This window comes from Rosa chinensis, chromosome 1 (assembly GCF_002994745.2).
Source record: "Rosa chinensis cultivar Old Blush chromosome 1, RchiOBHm-V2, whole genome shotgun sequence".
Classification (NCBI taxonomy): domain Eukaryota; kingdom Viridiplantae; phylum Streptophyta; class Magnoliopsida; order Rosales; family Rosaceae; genus Rosa; species Rosa chinensis.
Genome location: NC_037088.1, coordinates 35,860,472 through 35,879,017, shown reverse-complemented (window position 1 = coordinate 35,879,017; position 18,546 = coordinate 35,860,472). Strand labels below are relative to the sequence as shown.

At 37.9% G+C, this 18,546-nt stretch overlaps 1 protein-coding gene across 2 annotated transcripts; it reads right to left on the bottom strand.

Moving 5' to 3' along the window:
• Positions 1–11,416: 11,416 nt before the first annotated feature.
• Positions 11,417–15,504, bottom strand: LOC112165802. Of its 2 annotated transcripts, XR_005804999.1 has the most exons (4): positions 15,363–15,504; positions 14,441–14,961; positions 14,137–14,362; positions 13,430–14,032 (listed from the first exon to the last, which is right to left on the bottom strand). XR_005804999.1 is itself a non-coding variant. In XM_024302472.2 (3 exons), the coding sequence occupies exons 2-3, from the start codon at positions 12,896–12,898 to the stop codon at positions 11,701–11,703; spliced, it is 912 nt and encodes a 303-aa protein (XP_024158240.1). In that variant the 5' UTR covers position 12,899; positions 15,363–15,504; the 3' UTR covers positions 11,417–11,700. The 2 variants fall into 2 exon arrangements, 1 of the variants encoding a protein (XP_024158240.1); XM_024302472.2 differs by lacking the exons at positions 13,430–14,032; positions 14,137–14,362; positions 14,441–14,961 and adding exons at positions 11,417–12,237; positions 12,524–12,899.
• Positions 15,505–18,546: the final 3,042 nt, after the last annotated feature.

Here is an 18,546-nt window from a genome sequence, read left to right as displayed (position 1 = left end):
AGATTACGTTAAACTAAGGAATCTGTTGGAGTTAGAGAAGAAAAATAGGCTAAAGGTTTGACTTTTGCTTCTCTATAATACAAAAATTATAGAGAAGCTGTTGGAGTTGCTCTTAGAGTACATCCTGAAATAATATCACGAGTCTCTACTAAACAATTGTATTCAAATACGCACCAATTGTATTCACAAGGCTTAAACTCTTTTAATGTTATCAATTTCAACCAGATAAGTCTAGAATTAAGTACTTAAGAACAAATCATATTACTGATTAAGTCTCAATTCATTGTTCCTAGATGCATAAATGTTTGAGTTTAGATAATCGTGAAAGCAAATCAATCCTAGATCTAGATGATTTTAACTCATAACTTTCACATGCACATAGAGGATGCTATCAATGCTCAAGGTTAACGTACTACTCCCTAAACATTTTTTCATGAGATGTTATCAATTTTAACCAGATAAGTCTAGAATTAAGTACTTAAGAACAAATCATATTACTGGTTAAGTCTCAATTCATTGTTCCTAGATGCATAAAGCTTTGAGATTAGATAATCGTGCAAGCAAATCAATCCTAGATCTAGATGATTTTAACTCATAACCTTCACATGCACATAGAGGATGCTATCAATGCTCAAGGTTAACGTACTACTCCCTAAAGATTTTTCATTAGATGACAAACACAATACATTTAAAGTAGTTAAGTTTGAATGAATGCATTCACTTCTTGAATTAGCATATGAATATGAAAATCACAAATAGCTTCAAATGTAAATTAAAACATCAATTCATACAAGTTTGGCTAGGACATTCAACCCTAACCCCAACAAAATAACTAATCACTCATAATCATACAAATTATCATCAAATCTATAAAATATATCAAGGTAATGAAAGACTGAACTAGTTAATGAAAGACTGAACTAGTTGAAGCTTGACAAATCAATGGGTAGCTTCTCCTTCGTTTTTCTCTTTCAATGCTCCTTGAATCCTCCTTGATAGTGGAATTTATGAATGATGAAGTTCTTGATGGTGATGATGAATGGAATGGTGATGAAGATATGATGTTCATTTAGCCAACTTTGATTGGTACTGATGGAGTAGTGGTGGTGGTGATGTAGTAGTGGTGGTGGTCATGATGTACAGTTGATGTGGTGGTGATAGAGGTTGAAGAGTATAGATATTATGGATTTGGATTTTGGGAGGTAGATAGAGAGGTCTTGTGTAGGATATTGAGAGAGAAAGAAAATGTAATGGGTTGGTATGGGTGATGTCTCTTCGTTGTGAGAAGAGATGCTTAAATAGATGAAGACAGAGGTGTGCAAATGATGATGAGAAGCCAAGATAGCAGCTACAGCATGGAGGTGAAGTACGAGAGTCGTAATAAATTCCAAAAATAAGAGAAAATGGTATGGAAGAGATGGAGGAAAAAGATGGAAGTAATGATGAGCTATTAAACAGAGTAGAGTAGAAAAATATGGCTAAGAGAGAAGAGCGGAGCAGCTAGCTCTCTTCATTTTATTGTGCATGGGAAGCATGAAAATGAAGAGTGTTGGAGTGGTTTTGGGTCACCAAAGTCAAGGTGAGTACAGTTTTACTTTACAAATCATATCTCAAATAACCATTTCTAGATGCTCAATCTGTGCTATAATCCAGTATTTCTATTGTATGGTAAAGCAATTAGTTTGTTTTTATTTGGGGGGCTACAAGGTGATATCATTGCTGCAACCTTGGACCTTAAAAATGATGGGGTTCCTTGAAAAAGAAACAACTTGGTAATTTTAAAAATGAGCTGCTTGTTCTATCATATTTTGGAGTGCTTTTACATTCTTCTTGTCTAATAATGTACATATATGATATTTATTGGTTTAGATCCGCCTTAATATTAGATAGTCTATCTAAACGTAGTTAATAGTGTAGATATAACCAATATCGTGGCTGCTAAGAAAGTTTTAATGTAATTTTGATTGGCACTTATGTATCAGCTATATCGTTCAGTTTTCAAGAGGTTGTTCCATGAATGCTAGGAATATATTTTGAGCAGAGGACAACAAACCAATACCAAAGTGGGAGGCAATCATTCGGAGAACTTGCAACAAATCATTGGAACCTGAAAGCAAACATAAATGCTAGAGTGCTCCACCTTCACCTGTACAAAGGACTTCTTCTGTTGTTGATGTACTTGCACTCTTGCAGATGAGACTAATGCTTTTCCACTAGGATTACATATGATTTTGAGTAAGTCTAAGTATCTTTAGTTGTACTGTTGTAGCAACCGTGAACAAAACTACATGTACGCTTATTGCAATAGTATGTTTTAGGCTAGCCTTGAACTAGGAATTGGGGTCTTTTTGTCTATTTTTTGAACTATTAACATAAGTCTCATGTTGGATACAAATTAATGCAATGCCCCATATTCAAATTATTTGGAATTTCATGTTGTCAAATGTGGATTAGATCTATTTTGTAGTAGCAATTACAAAGTTAGTGGACATCATGCTCATGTATAGGACATGATGTATATACGCCTATTTCAAATCAGTATTAAACTACAAAAACGATATCATTAAAGAGATGATACATCAAATTGGAAATAAAAATCGATGTCTCTTTAGTCAATGCACATCGAGTTATTAAGTAAGAAACGATGTAAAACAACTCAATGGACATCGACTTAATAAGTAATAAACCATGTAAAATAATCCAATGGACATCGAGTTATTTGTTAAACAGCGACAAGCGTGGCACGTAGCCCACCATTGTACCGATATTGTCCCAACTTAACCACCCGATAGGTGTTGGGTTTTAATCACAAAATGCCTCGGTACAATTGGGTGAGATCCACCCACTCATAAGTTATATTTTATTTGTCACTTTTCTAATGTGGGATATTTCCTCTCCAACACGCCCCCTCACGTGCAACCTAGCTCTAGGTATGCACGTGGAATTAATTGACAAACCCGATTCCACATTGGACATCGGGTCACAAGTCCCACATTAGAGACTTGACCAATCACATAACAATCCAAGGCCCACATCGGACACTTGGCAATAATCCAATCGGAAACTTCCGATGGCCAATTTAAGGAACCCAAACTAGGTCCATGATTGGAGAGGAGATTAGTGAATCAATTAATGAATGAACTCATATCCGGGCCCATGATGACGACGTATTGAAGAGTGACCCGCTCTAATACCATGTTAAACAGCGACAAGCGTGGCACGTAGCCCACCATTGTACCGATATTGTCCCAACTTAACCACCCGATAGGTGTTGGGTTTTAATCACAAAAGGCCTCTATACAATTGGGTGAGATCCACCTACTTATAAGTTATATTTTATTTATCACTTTTCCAATTTGGGATCTTTCCTCTCCAACAAGTTGGATAAGACGAGATATAGAGAATGAATTTTCTGATAATCTATTCATCTCACGAATGGAGGTATATAAAGAGAATTACATGTATACAATTAACCTACGTCTCTATTCTCTATCACACATAGAATAGGTAAGTACTAACTATAATATAATTACAATATATTTCATTCCTAATATTAGGCTATGACTCACGCTAACACTCCCTCTCAAGTTGGCGCATACACGTCAACCATGCCCAACTTGCTTAGTAAGTCATAAAACGTCTTCTTGAAAACTCCTTTAGTAAGTATATCTGCAAGTTGCTCTTCAGTTGGGACGAAAGGAAAACTAATAATTTTGGCATCTAGATTTTCCTTATAAAGTGACGATCAACCTCCACATGCTTAGTACGATCATGTTGTACTGGATTCTATGATATGTCAATAGCTGCCTTGTTGTCACAATACAACTGCATAGTACTTTTGAGTTTGAAACTCAGATCACGTAACAAAATTCTTAGCCACAGCAACTCACACACTCCGTGAGCCATACCTCTATACTCGGCCTCAACACTTGATCATGCCACAACTTTTTGTTTCTTACTCTTCCATGTAACCAAATTACCTCCCATAAAGGTAAAGTAACCCGATGTTGACCTCCTGTCTGTAATATTTCCAGCCCAATCTGCATCTATGAAGCCACAAACCTCAAGAATGTTGTTATGTTTAGAAAACAACACTCCTCTTCCTGGAGCTGACTTCAAGTACTTCAAAATTTTCATAACAGCATCCATGTGACTCTCACTCGGGTTATGCATGAATTGACTTACCACACTCACTGCATATGCAATATCTGGTTTAGTATGAGCCAGATAAATCAAACGTCCAACCAACCTCTGATAGCGAGCCCGATCAGTGGGTACCTGATCTGGATACTCAGCTAAACAATGGTTCTGCTTAGAGGTGGCAAACGGGCTGGGCCGGCCCATTTTAAGCGGGCCTAGTCGTGCTTCGTGCCATGCTTGGGCCGGCCCATTTATTATAGTGTCGGGCTCGTGTCGGCCCATTTACTTAAACATTAAGCCCGACCCGGCTCATGGCCCGAGCTCATATCGTGCCGGGCCGTGCTCGTGCCGGGTCAATAAATGGTCGTGCTCGTGCCTACCCACTATAAAACACGATTTTAAAATCTTAATTTGAACAAATAAAAATTAATTTTATTTAACTATTTAGAAAATTAAAATAAATTAAGTTCGTTTTTCTTAATCTTAGCTTTTTAAGATTAGATTTCTAATAATTTTTTATATTCCACTATAAGAAAGAAAGAAAAAAAAACTCAAAATATATTGTTTTTAGTATATTATTGTGAGATTAATCTTTATTAATATACCAAATCATCTATTATTCTTTCCTTCATTCTATAGTTTTTTTTTTCTTTTTCTTTTTTTCCCTTCATTCTATAGTTGTATTATTATGAGATTAGTCTTTATTAATAAACATATATTTAATATTTAGAAAAAATACTTATGTCAAAACAAGGATATAATGTTTTGTTTCATTATTTTGACAATATAAAAGAAAGCATTGGTGGAATTGTCATGAAATTTTAAATAAAAATGTCTCATATTCAAATCTCATCATTGTAGTTTTTTAATATTTTTAAAAACAAAATGAAATTTTGTGTTTGTAACGGGCCGGCCCACAATATATCGTGCTCGGGCCGTGCCTGGCCCATTACGGGCCCGGGCCGAGCCAATGGGCCAATATTCTTAGGCCCAGCCCGACCCGTTATTCTAATGTGCTCGGGTCGTGCCGGACCACTAACGGGCTTGGGCCTTGCTGGGCCGCTTTTAAGCGTGCCGTGCTCGTGCTTAGTGGCCCGTTTGCCACCTCTAGTTCTACTCAATAGGAGTATCAATAGGTCTGCAATCCAACAAACCTCTCTCTGTCAACAAGTCAAGAACATACTTCCTCTGGCACAGGTAGATTCCTTCTCTCCCCCTGGTTACCTCAATTCCTAAGAAGTACTTAAGTTTACCCAAGTCCTTCATCTCAAAATCAGAGGCTAGCTGTTTCTGCAGTCTATCCATCTCAACAGTATCATTGCCAATGATTACCATGTCATCTACATAAATAATTAGAGATGTTACCTTCCCTTGTTGATGCTTGAGAAACAAGGTATGGTCTGAGTTGCTCTGTTTGTAACCAACCTTCCGCATGAACTGTGAAAATCTTCCAAACCAAGCACGAGGTGACTGTTTGAGACCATACAGAGACTTTCTCAATTTGCATATAAAATCACCAGGATAAGCAACTACATACCCAGGTGGAAGGCTCATGTACACCTCCTCAGCTAACTCTCTATGAAGGAATGCATTCTTGACATCAAACTGTCGAAGTGGCTAGTTTAAACTAGCAGCAAATGAGAGTAGAACCCGGATAGTGTTCATCTTGGCAACATGAGCAAATGTTTCATCGTAATCTATACCATACGTCTGAGTAAACCCCTTTGCTACAAGGCGTGCTTTGTATTGACTCACTGATCCATCTGCATTATGCTTCACAGTAAACACCCCACGACAACCTACAGCCTTCTTGCCCTGTGGTGGAGGCACAAGTTGCTAAGTATTGTTCTTCTGCAACGCCTCTATCTCTTCCTCCATTGCCTTCCTCCACTTTGGATCTTCAATGCATTCTGCACTTTGTTAGATACTGATACAACAGATATTTGATTCACAAATGATTCATATAACTTAGACAACCTCCTAGTGGACATATAATTGGCTACTGGGTATTTTGATTTGGCAGTAAGAGTAGGTTCAAACCTTTTGGCTGGTTGACCCCGAGTAGTCCTATTTGGTAACACATATTGCCTAACATTAGACTCATACTACTAGTACCAGTGGGTGGACATACCTCAGATGAGTGATCTTCAGCACCAGGAAGCTGTGGGTCAGGGGTAGGAGCTGTAACCGAAGGGGCAGTTGTGTCTTCAACTTCACTTTTTGTAATTGAGACTGGTGCCTGGATGTCTGGACCTTCTGCTTCTAGAGGTGACAGGTTGATGGTCTCAACTGGATCTATCAAAATACCTCCTACTTGTGTGACTTCTTCTCCTCCTTCTGATTCCTCCCCCTGATCTCCATGATACAGCTCTTCAAAATATGAATTCTCCCCCTGAAGATCTGTATCTGAAGCGGAAAAATAGCTCATGTCCTAAAAGAAAGTAACATCCATTGTGGCATAGTACTTTCTGGTAGGTGGATGATAGTACTTGTACCCCTTTTGATAGCCTCCGTAGCCAACAAACACACATTTAAGCGCCCGTGCATCCAACTTAGACCTCTGATTTTTAGGGACATGGATAAATGCAACACAACCAAAGACACAAGCTGGAAGATTATGAAATGAAGGTAAGGAGACATGAGTTGCAAGAACCTCAAATGGAATTTTTCCCTGAAGGACACTAGATGGAAGATGATTGATAAGATGGGAGGAAGCATGGACAACATCGCCCCAAAGATACTTAGGCATATGAGCACTAAAAAGAAGGGCACGAGCCATATCAAGTAAATGACAGTTTTTCCTTTCAGACACTCCATTTTGTTCTGGTGTTTGTGGACATGTAGTTTGGTGAACAATCCCATGGGTTTTGAAGAACTCTTGGAAAACATGATTGACATATTCTCCCCCATTGTCAGAACGAAGGACCTTAATGGTGCTATGGTATTATGTTTGGACAAGAGTACGAAAAGTTTGAAAAGATGGAAAAACTTCATCTTTGGTTTTAAGAAGAGCAACCTATGACAACCTCATACAATCATCAATAAACAACACAAAATATCTCATACCCGATACAGTGGGCTCTCTAAAAGGTCCCCAAACATCATAATGAATCAACTCAAAAGGAATAACACTTTTATTAGAAATACTAGGAGAATAAGTAGCACAATGACTCTTGGCCAAAACACACGTTTCACAATGTAAAACAGACTCATCCACACCAATAAACAGAGTAGGCATGATTTTTCTCATAAGACTAAAAGAAGGATGCCCTAAACGGCGATGCCACAACCAAATTTCACTTAGCTTGTCAGAACTCGAAGTCAAAGCGACGCGGCACTGTGCTCCTGGCTTCTCCCTTGTGTATGGTTGATCCAGATGGAACAACCTGCCCCTCAGATACCCCCGACCGATTATCTCCCTGGTGAGAAGATCCTGAAAAATCACATACATAGGATAAAAAGTTACGGAGCATTTAGACTCAGTATTCAACTGTGGAACAGATATCAAATGATGAGAAAAGTCAGGCACATATAATATATTATGAAGTTCAAAGGTGGGAGTAATACGAACTGACCCTGACCCTAACACAGGAAAGGCCTCACCATTAGCATTTGTTACATAGGACATTGGTGGGGAAGACAATTCAGTAAAATACGATTTATCATAAGTCATATGATCGGAGGCACCAGAATCAATAATCCATGTATCAGAACCAACAAAGTTAGAAACATTTAAAGCCATATCAATCTTACCACGACTAGCTATAGAGGCTGTAGGAGTAGCCCCACCTGTTGTACGATGATCCTGACCGGCCACACCATAGAAGTCTGGTTCTTGGACCAACTGAACCGCAGCTGCCTTTGCCTTAGGACGATAACCCTTCTTTTTAGGGTACCCATTCATCTTCCAACAAGTCTCTCGAACATGTCCAAGGTCATTGCAGTAAGAGCATTGAGGACGAGGGCGATTGGTGAAGCCTGGTGGGAAACCTTGTTGATGAAGTAGGGCTGAACTCTGCTGCTGAAAGAAAGGTGCTGGTGACTTGGCCTGAATAGCTAGGCTAGATACTTCAACCTGTGCATGTTTGACACTTTCCTGCTGAGTCTCATCCTTGCGGATGTATGTAAAAGCTGTGTTCAAATTAGGAGGGTCTGTCATTCTAAGCAATTCCCCCTTGACACTGCTATGTTTCTCATCAAGCCCTCTCAAGAATACATGAACTCTTTCAAGCTCCTTCTCCTTCTAGTAGCACACAAGATCTTCTTGATTCTTGATCTTGCAAGGACGCTTCTGATCAATTTCAGCCCATACATTCTTCAGCTTGGTGAAATACACAGCTACTGGTTGCCCATTTTGTTGCATACTGCCAGCTTTGCACATCAATTCATGAACTTGTATAAAATCAGATTCGTTTGTATACAGATCCCCCAATGTCTTCCATATTGCTTCAGTAGTCTCACACTCTTCCACTAACTGTAGCACATCTTCAGTCATGGCCTTGAATAAGATTGCCATCACAGATCCATCATCATCCTCCCACTTAGTATAGGCATCCACATCCTCCTCACTAGGAGCTTTAGTTGTTTCAGTCACATACCCCATCTTGTGTATGCCACGAAGATGGACAGACATAATCTTCTTCCATGTTCGAAAATTGGTACCATTGAGTTTCGTACCTCCAAAAGAACCACCGTTTGAGCTTCGGACAGAAACCTCAACCTTTTGGACCTCATTGATCTTGGAATTTTCACCTTCATCACCACCCATCGTAACAATATAGTTGCAAGAAACACAAAATCACAGGGTATGCAGCAGAATAGAAGAACAAGATATTCAAAAAATAACCAAATAAAAAATAGATCGTGCATCAATTTCCTTTTTTTTTTTCTTTTTTTTTTCAAAAAGGAGGCACGGATTAAGATGGTGGTAACCTGAGAACTGAAGGTATATATGATCTCGGTAACTGGGTTCTCCCTAGAAAGAAACTGATGGCCTGAAAATGGAGGTCGACTGGTCCGGGCTGAAGAAGGACCGAATGGATAAGATTGAGTCGATCTTTGGGTGGGTGCCCAAAGTAAATTGTTGGGTCTTGGTGAAGAGGAAAACGAAGGTGATCTAGTCTGGGAGGAGGACGAGAACTGATGTCAGCGACTTGGATTGGAGCAGCTTGGTTAAATGACGTCGTCTGTCAATCTGGGGCTGAGGAGCTCGGTGCGACGGGGCTAAGGAAGTCAAGGGTCGGGTCTGATTTCGACAGGTCTAATGTGAACCCGATATGATGATGTTGTCACCGAACGGAGCAAACGGCCTGACGGCACAGTGGAGGAAACCTTTCTGGAGAAATTGATTTTCTGGTGCCGAAGCAAAAGGTTGGGTCTGAACAAGGAAGATGAAGCCGATCTTGACAGGCGATGGAGGTAGCTGGTCTGATGACGTCGAAGTCCAAGAAGAAGATGATCTGGTCGTTCTTGGACGGACGTGAGAGTGACGCCGTTAAGAGAACAATAACCCTAACAATGGGGTTTTTGAAATAATTTTGAAAAATAAAAATAGAAAATAAGAGACAAAGTCCTCTCGAATATTTGCTCTGATACCAAGTCAGATAAGACGAGATATAGAGAATGAATTTTCTGATAATCTATTCATCTCACGAATGGAGGTATATAAAGAGAATTACAGGTATACAATTAACCTACCTCTCTATTCTCTATCACACACAGAATAGGTAAGTACTAACTATAATATAATTACAATATATTTCATTCCTAATATTAGGCCATGACTCACGCTAACATTATTAAGTAAGAAAAGATATAAAACAAATCAATGGACATTGATTTATTAAATGAAAAACGATGTCTAGTATAAGTATGAACATCGGTGCCAACCTCAAAAACTGATGTTTAATAGAAAAATGGACATCGCTTCAAAAAAGGAAACAATGTTTAATAGATTAATGAACATCGGTCGCGTAATACAAAATAATGTAGATTCAATCTTAAATAGTGTGATATATGGCAAGTACCCGTAAAGCTTATAAACAGCAGGCAAACTTCAAAAACACCGATGTGTAAGAGAATATAACACATCGTTTCTAGAATGAGTAACGATGTTAAAATGAATACTAGTGTTGTTGGACTTATATTTTGTTAAGCATTAAATGCATAAATATGAAGGTTTAACAATATCTAAAAACACCAATTTGTGATCATAATAGCAGTTTAACATTGATTCAAGAACATAATCCGATGTTTATTATTATATGGGACATCGGTTTTTAGGGTAAAGCTATGGTATGTTAACATTTCTCATACATCAATTATTTTTACCACTTTAAGGACTCGTGTTACCACTTTGAGGACTAATATTACGATTTTGAGGACTTATTTGACCACTTTTAAGGCAATTGTATTCATGTCATACGTTAACACATTGTAGAATTTTCCCGGTTTTTAACCGATGTCTAATTTTTTGCAATCTTTTACATGACCCACTAACACATGGGTACAAATTTTTTTTACATCGGTTTCTGGCCGATGTATATGAGGAAAATTCTAGTACTGATATGGACCACTATCCCAGACTCGAAATTCAAGTATATCATTTTGGCATGTGTTTTCATTGTTAAACAATAATATGAACCACATGTTCATCAATAAATTCAATTTGAACTATGAATGTTCATGATAAACATAATGACAAACATGTTTGTCTTGCATGAATATAATGCAATTATGAACATAATCTATTGCAATTGTTGATAACTTTTCACAATTGATGCTTCTAGAAGCTAAGGTAGCAATCATTTCAGAACTGCATATCTTGATTGATGGCTCCAACTGAGCTTATATTATGTTACCTATATAGAATACCATTGTCAGGCCCGGCTTTGCCCAAGGGCAGCCTTGGTGACAGCCCAGGGCCCAAGGGAAGGTAGGGCACAATTTTTTTTTAATACAAGGTTACATATATATATAAAGCTATAGTATGTTAACATTTCTCATATATCAACTATTTTTACCTCTCTAAGGACTCATGTTATCACTTTGGCCGCGTTTGGATCGCGGAATGGAAAGGAAAGGAAATCAATTCCTTTCCTCTTTTCATGGGCATGGGAAATAGCAATTCCCATGAATTTTCCTTTCCAGTGTTTGGTTTAAGCTTGGAATGTAATCAGAATACACCTATCAATTTTTCAATAATACCCTCATATTAATTGTAGTAAACTTAGAACAATCATAAGAACATATGCAGCAGCTGCTGTGTCATTTGGCTTTAGTACAAAATAAAGGGCAAACAATTTGGTAAATGCCTACCCAACTTGAATCGGATTGACCCAGAACCACAGATTTTAACAAAAGGTACTTGAACAAAACAACATAAGAGATACATGTTCTAATGTCACAGCATAATTACAGATTCAAATTCAGAAGTAGCTTCCAACAGAAGGTTCTGCAAAATATAACCAAAAGCAGAGCCATTATCTGATTATCCAAACGCCAAAAGAAAACAAAAGCAGATTTTATCAGTAACATCAGTCTTGAGCATCAACTTCTCTACTAGTTCAGAAGCTTGTGAATCCATTGGCTCTTCAAATTGTCAGGTAAGCTAAACAAGAGCTCAATTTTGGAGTCATCGCCAATAATTATTGCAGTAGCCTCAAGCACATCATAATCATTCAAACCTTCAATTTTCATAAGCTCTTCGACAAGTTTACCTCTTTTTGTAGATGCTGCATGGTCATTCAAAAGTACTTCTTTCATAGTCTCCAAGTGTGTCTTGGTCACATCCACAAAGGAGCGAAGTGTGCTAGCCATGTCTCCCAAGCATTGAGCATAAGCGTCCCTTGCTCGCTTTCTAGTCCGAGTTGAATTAGAAGCAGAGGAAGTTGTACGAGTAGCAGGTGTAGGAACAATATTTTCAGCTTCTGCAGGTCCTTCAAGATCAACAAATTCATTATCATTATTCACATCTTCATCAGCTTCTGCAGGTCCTTCAGCTCCTAACCCATTGGCTCTATCTCTCCCAAAAGCTTCCACCAAACTATCATAATGAATGAATGGTTTAAGCCTTAGTCCTTTGGCTTCCTTGTGAACCTGTCATATACAACATAACTAGTTATGAAGATTAAATGTTAACTAAACTGCAGCTTCATTGTGAACCTAGCAGTTGCATACATAAACTAGATATGAAGATTAAATGTTAACCAAATTGCAGCTTCATTGTGAACCTAGTAGTTGCATACATAAACTAGACATGAAGATTAAATGTTAACCAAACTGTCAAATTAAATGAATGGTTCAAGATGAAATTAGCTACTGTAAACCAAAAGGAATGAGATATTAGATATTAGAACTTGCATTTAAATTTAACCAAACTTACCTTAACCCAATCGTCATAAACTTGTTTTTCACAAACAACCATTTTATTTTCATGGTCCCATGAAAAGCCACTGGAGTCAGCAATCATGTCAGAGATTGCAAGTGTTTGTTTCTTTAGTGTCTTAACACGAGACTCAATGTGGGGATTCGCCTTTAATCCACAATTTGGTAGCTTTTGCTCTATAATTTTTTCTAGTTGTCCCAAATATCCTGCCTTGAATCCATTGTCAACCTTCCATACCCCAGAAACACAAAGTTCAGTCAAAGCCTCAACTAGAGCTACATCTTCAATAGGGGTCCAGGTGTGCGATGGTTGCTTCTCTTTATTTCTTCCACTTCTAGCAGTTGAGGATCTTGAGTTTGCTTGCAAATCCATCCTACATTTTCAAAATTCTCGTCTACTTATCAGTAACACTTCATATAGAATTAATAAGCTGAAAACAAAGCAGTGGCAGAACAACAACATGTCAGTTTAACAGAACAGTTGCATACATTACAGTAACCTTGGGTTTTAGACTACATTTCTGACATCAGATCATATATATACATCTTACAGAGGAGCAGTAAAGAATAGCAGAACAAAACAGACACCATTTTGAGAACAAAAGATGCAAACAAAAGTAGTTGCATAACTGATAAATAAAAAGCACCAAATTGTGCGGCTCCAAAAGAAGAATGAAAAGCTGCAAACAAAAATAGCAGTTGCATAAATGATAAATAAAAACCAACAAATTGTGCAACTCCAAACCAAGAATGAAAAGCTGTAGTACAAAATAGCAGTTGCATAACTGATAAATAAAAAGCACCAAATTGTGCAGCTCCAAACCAAGAATGAAAAGCTAGCTGCAAGTACAAAATAGCAGTTGCATAAAAAATAAATAAAAAGCACCAAATTGTGCAGCTCCAAACCAAGAAAGTAAAGCTGCAAACAAAATAGCAGTTGCATACAACATAGCCTACCCAACTTCATAACAAAAGCTGCAAACAAAATAAACTCTCCAGTTCTTTTTCTTTTAGTCGGATGATGAACTCTCCAGCCAAGTTTTTCATCTTCTGCTCCTAGTTCCTCTCCATTCATTGAACATTTGTGTTGCCAACTCTCTTCTCCAATCATTCCATTGTTCTGATGAATCGATAAAATTGATTATATCATCATCATCATCATCATCATCTTGGTTATTCACAGTGGCATTCAGTTCATTTTCTAAGGGATCAATTGCCATTTCCCTTCTTATAAGGTTGTGCAGCAAGCAACATGCTATTACAATTCGGCACTGTGTCTTCACTGGAAAAAATGAAGGGCTCCTTAGAATTGCCCATCGCATCTTAAGTAACCCAAAACATCTCTCTATCACATTCCTAGCAGAAGAATGCTTCATATTAAAAAATTCTTCGGGGGTGGTAGGTTGATATCCTTCTCTCTAATCATTTAAATGGTATCTCTGGCCTCTATATGGAGCAAGAAACCCCTCCCCATTTGGATACCCAGCATCAACAAGGTAGTAATATCCTATCGAATGAAGTGAAAAATATAATTATTTTGATGAAAAATTAATATACAGCTCCTAACCAATTATGTAATGACATAAAAAAGTTATTTTCAGTTCATCTCACCATGGGGAACTCGGAAACCATGTCTCCTACTGATGGCATCACGTAGTACTCGTGAATCTGCAGCCGAACCCTCCCAACCAGGTAACACATAAATGAATTGCATATCTTAGGAGCATACTCCCAAGACATTAGTAGCAATTTCATTCTTCCTACTTCGGTACCTAGGCTTGTCCACTTCTGGCACATGTACTCTAATATATGTCCCATCTAGCGCCCCGAGACAATTCTACAATAATAAACAACTTAGAATGTATATTCTTCATTAATTTCATACTGTAATAACAAATAGCAGAGTGGTGTGTACCTTAAACCATTTCCACTTCTCATCAGATGAGTTTTCTGGAACAGGTTCTGGTGTTTTTAACAATTGTCCTTGTAGACATAGGACTGCTCTTAATACCGCGTTAAAATATCTGCTAATTGTTTCCCCAGAACGCAAAAATCTATCTTGAATGATTCTGTTCTTTTCATGGTGCGCAAGAATATGCAAGAACATAGCCACCATTTCATCTACAGATACATTTCTTGTGTCTCTTAATTTACCAGATATGCGTAACATAGAGCACAATAAGCTAAATGTATGCCTATCCATGCGGAGACTGTTTATGCATCTTACATCGCTTGCATACACCATTCGTTGAACATTTCCAATTCTTGACAAAGCATCATAAAAAGATGGTGATTTCAATATATACTTCCGATAATGTCTTTCTACAATGATATACATCATAATGTATATCATCACGACAAAGTTAATCAAATCCTTAATATTGTCCAGCATTAGAAGAATCCTTTTTGTCTTCGACAACTTTCTACGAGCCATAACTGCCACCAAATTCTCTAGTTACTGCCTATTTTGTTCAAGTATAACTAAAAAAAAAAAAAGTGATTACAGATGCCCCAAACAGAGGACAAATCAATAACAAACAATATGTGTATATATATAGTTATACACACACCAAACTCATAGATGAAATTTGTAAACCGAAAGCAGATGAATCAATAACCAAAACCAAAAGCACAGATGAAATCACAAATGAAATCAATAACCAAAAGCAGATGACTCAATAACCAAAACCACAGATCCAATCACAAATGAAACTAAAACCAAACTCACAGATGAAATCAAAAACAAAACCACAGATCAAATCACAAATGAAATCAAAACCAAAACCACAAATGATTTGATCTCACACTGCATGTTGTGTGTGTGTGTGTGTATATACCTGGAAGCTGCTACGGGAGGAAGATGGGAAGATGATAAGCAGATTTAATCTTGGAAGCTGCTGTGCGAGGAAGATGATAACAAGATGAATGGTTTCGGCTATGCTTCACTGGTTCGTGATATGAGTGCTATCTGACATAGCGTTTGGAAATGACTCAAACTCTCCAAAACACATGCCTGACACAGAGCTCGATGATATTGCGGATCAAACCAGTAAATTTCAATTTTAAGTGAGGCTAGTTTAGTCATTTTATTAAGATGGAAAGTGAATCCTGGGGTGGGCGGGCGGGAAGCAATTTCCCCCGCAATTTCCTTTCCTTTGGGAGTCAGTTTCCCTTCCTTTGCAATCCCAAACACTGGAAAGGAATGAATTTCCTTTCCCAAGGCTCTGATTCTGGAAACCAAACACAGCCTTTGAGGACTAATATTACTATTTTCAGGACTCATATTGTAAACTAAGAAAACTTTAAGGACTCATGTTACCACTTTGAGGACTAATATTACTATTTTGAGGACTCATGTGGTAACTAAGAAAATTTATCACTTTAAGGACTTATGTTATTACTTTGAGGACTAATATTACTATTTTGAGGACTCATTTTATCACTTTTAAGGCAATTGTATGCATGTCATACGTTAACACATTGTAGAATTTTCCATATATATATATATAAATAGCAATATATGCTAGGGAACGTAAAAAAAAAAAAAAAATTTATTTCAGAAGCCTAGACGATACTAGCTACGTGTTTTGTCTTTCACTCTCTTCAAAACTTTAAAATCAAACAAATTTCTCTTTAAATTTGGGGTTTTTATGGTTAGTAAATCCCTCAATTCACTTGCATCATTTGTCATTTTCAATATTTCCCCTATCTTCTTTTCATCTCCCAATAATCTTTCTCCTCTCTATTTTTCTGTTCTTCTACGGTGAGTAGACATATTTTTTTACATTCCATGATGCAGATTGAGGTATAGATCAAAATAGATATTTGGTATTCTTTATTTTTGAAATTTTGTTGCTTGTTTTTTGTGGTTTCATTGATTATTCTAAAAACTTGTCATTAATTAATAATTTTTTGAAGTCGAATTAATCTCAAAATCATCAACAAAAAAAAATCTCAGGACCGGCCCTAGGCACCAAATTTTTTTTTGCCCTGGGCATCAAGAACCTCAGGACCGGCCCTGACCATTGCATATATTGGTAATGAAATTTCCACCTAACTTATGTTTTAAGTATACTACTATGTGAGCCCCTGAAAATTTTAGTCAATTTCCGAAAGTAATTTCTTGCCAATAAGATTTTTCCGCAAGGTGATTTAAGTGGAGGAAATGACTTTGGAAATTGTTTTGGGTGTCGAGACCACCTATTGGGCCTTACGATTTAAGTTTGGGCCGAGGTTCTCTCATTTGGGCCTAGAAGGTTACAGAAGTTTAGTGAGGCAACTGTTTGTTGAAGTTTCGAAGATGATAAATTGAGTTGTAGCAGAGTCTTACATTTTGGGCTTTTACAAAATCTAGTTTTGGACTTAAGATAAAGTTGAGAATTTAAAAAGGGTGTTGTTGACGAAAAACGAATAAAAGAAAAGTTACGAGTTCAAAACCCGGAAGTAATCCACTAGGAGAATTACGTAACTCGTCGGAAGGGTAAATCCGACATTTTACACACACAAGTATAAATAGGAACTTAAGCACCCAAAACCCTAAATTATGTCCTTCCTCTCCCTCTCGACCGCATTCTCTCTCTCTCTCCCCGATCTCTCTCTCTCTCTTCTTCTTCCCTCTGCAACCACTGGAGAACACCATCTCCGGCCACCGTCTCATCACGCCGCCACCTCCAATCAATCCAACACCCAAATCTGACCCAAGCCCAAGCCTCACCATCGACATGCACTCCTCCAACCTTTACCCACGACCACCCAACGCTGTGACGCTGCTGCCTCTCAACCTCCATCGATTTATGACCATCACCTCACTATATCGACACCACCCTCAGACTCAGCAAGCCCTAGAGAGCAAACTGCCCGCCGAAGCTTGACGATGTCTTTCGAGCATCACCAGAGCTCTCAGCTCTGCATGCCTTCGATTTCTAGTCTCCAGCTCGAATCGAGCTTCAACACCTCCATGAACGAAGTCGAAGCTACACTATCTTTCGAAACCCCAAACTCCCGACCTCCGACTCAGACCAGAGCCACCGCACGCACTTCATGCGCCACCGCTGGTGCGTGAGAGACGCTAACTCCGCCACTCTTGGCTGCTGGAGTTTCTGACTACTTCCACTAGGTAATTTCGTGCTTCCTCTTTCGTTGGAGCTACTAGTTTAAGTGGAATGAAATCCCCAATTCTATTGATTGGACTGTGTAAGGTTTATGAATCTGCGATTTGAAGTTTTTGGAGAAGGGGAGCTGCTTGGTCAGTTTCATTATTGTGGTAGCCAAACAACTGAGGGTGATGAAACTACCTTGTGAGAATGCTAGAGTCAACTTATATTCGAAGAGACTTGGGTAGAAAACATGAATACTCTGTTGGAATTCTCGTTTTGAAGATGTATCCGAAGTGTTTATTGATACATTTTATCTGTATTAACTTTGTTAAGGATTGATCGAAGGCTTGGAATCGTGAAGGATGCCTCTGTTTTGGAATCAAATCTTTTTGGTAAGGACGAGGGAAAGTTATTATGGTTTAAGTCTTGTTAGAGTTGTTTCTGCTGTAGTTTTGGTTGTTGAGAATCTGCAAAGTTAGTGAAGTGATGGATGTTGTGACAAATGAAATGTTGTACAAGAATGTAGTCGGTGCTTTAGCGTTATGACTTAAGGATTGGTAACTGAGAATGGAAAGAAAGTTGGATGCTTAATTGGTAATTGGTGTAAGTCTTTGGTTGCGAAATAATTTGGTTAATTGACCAAAAAGGAAATCTGTTTAGTAAATAATTTGATGATTTAAAAGGGTAGTTAAGGAAACTAAGGTGTACCAAGAAAATAGAAGGTCTAATGAGTTGACCTAAAATTCAATCACGGATTATTGATTTGTTAAATTCTTCATGTCCAGAAAATTGAGATAAATTTATTTAATGGAATATTCGGGAATGGAAATTGTCAATTGTTTTGTTAAAGTAAAAGGTTAAAGAAATGAAGGTCAAAGTATTAAGTATAATGGCCATATCTTAAATGGTTCAAATGTCTTATCAT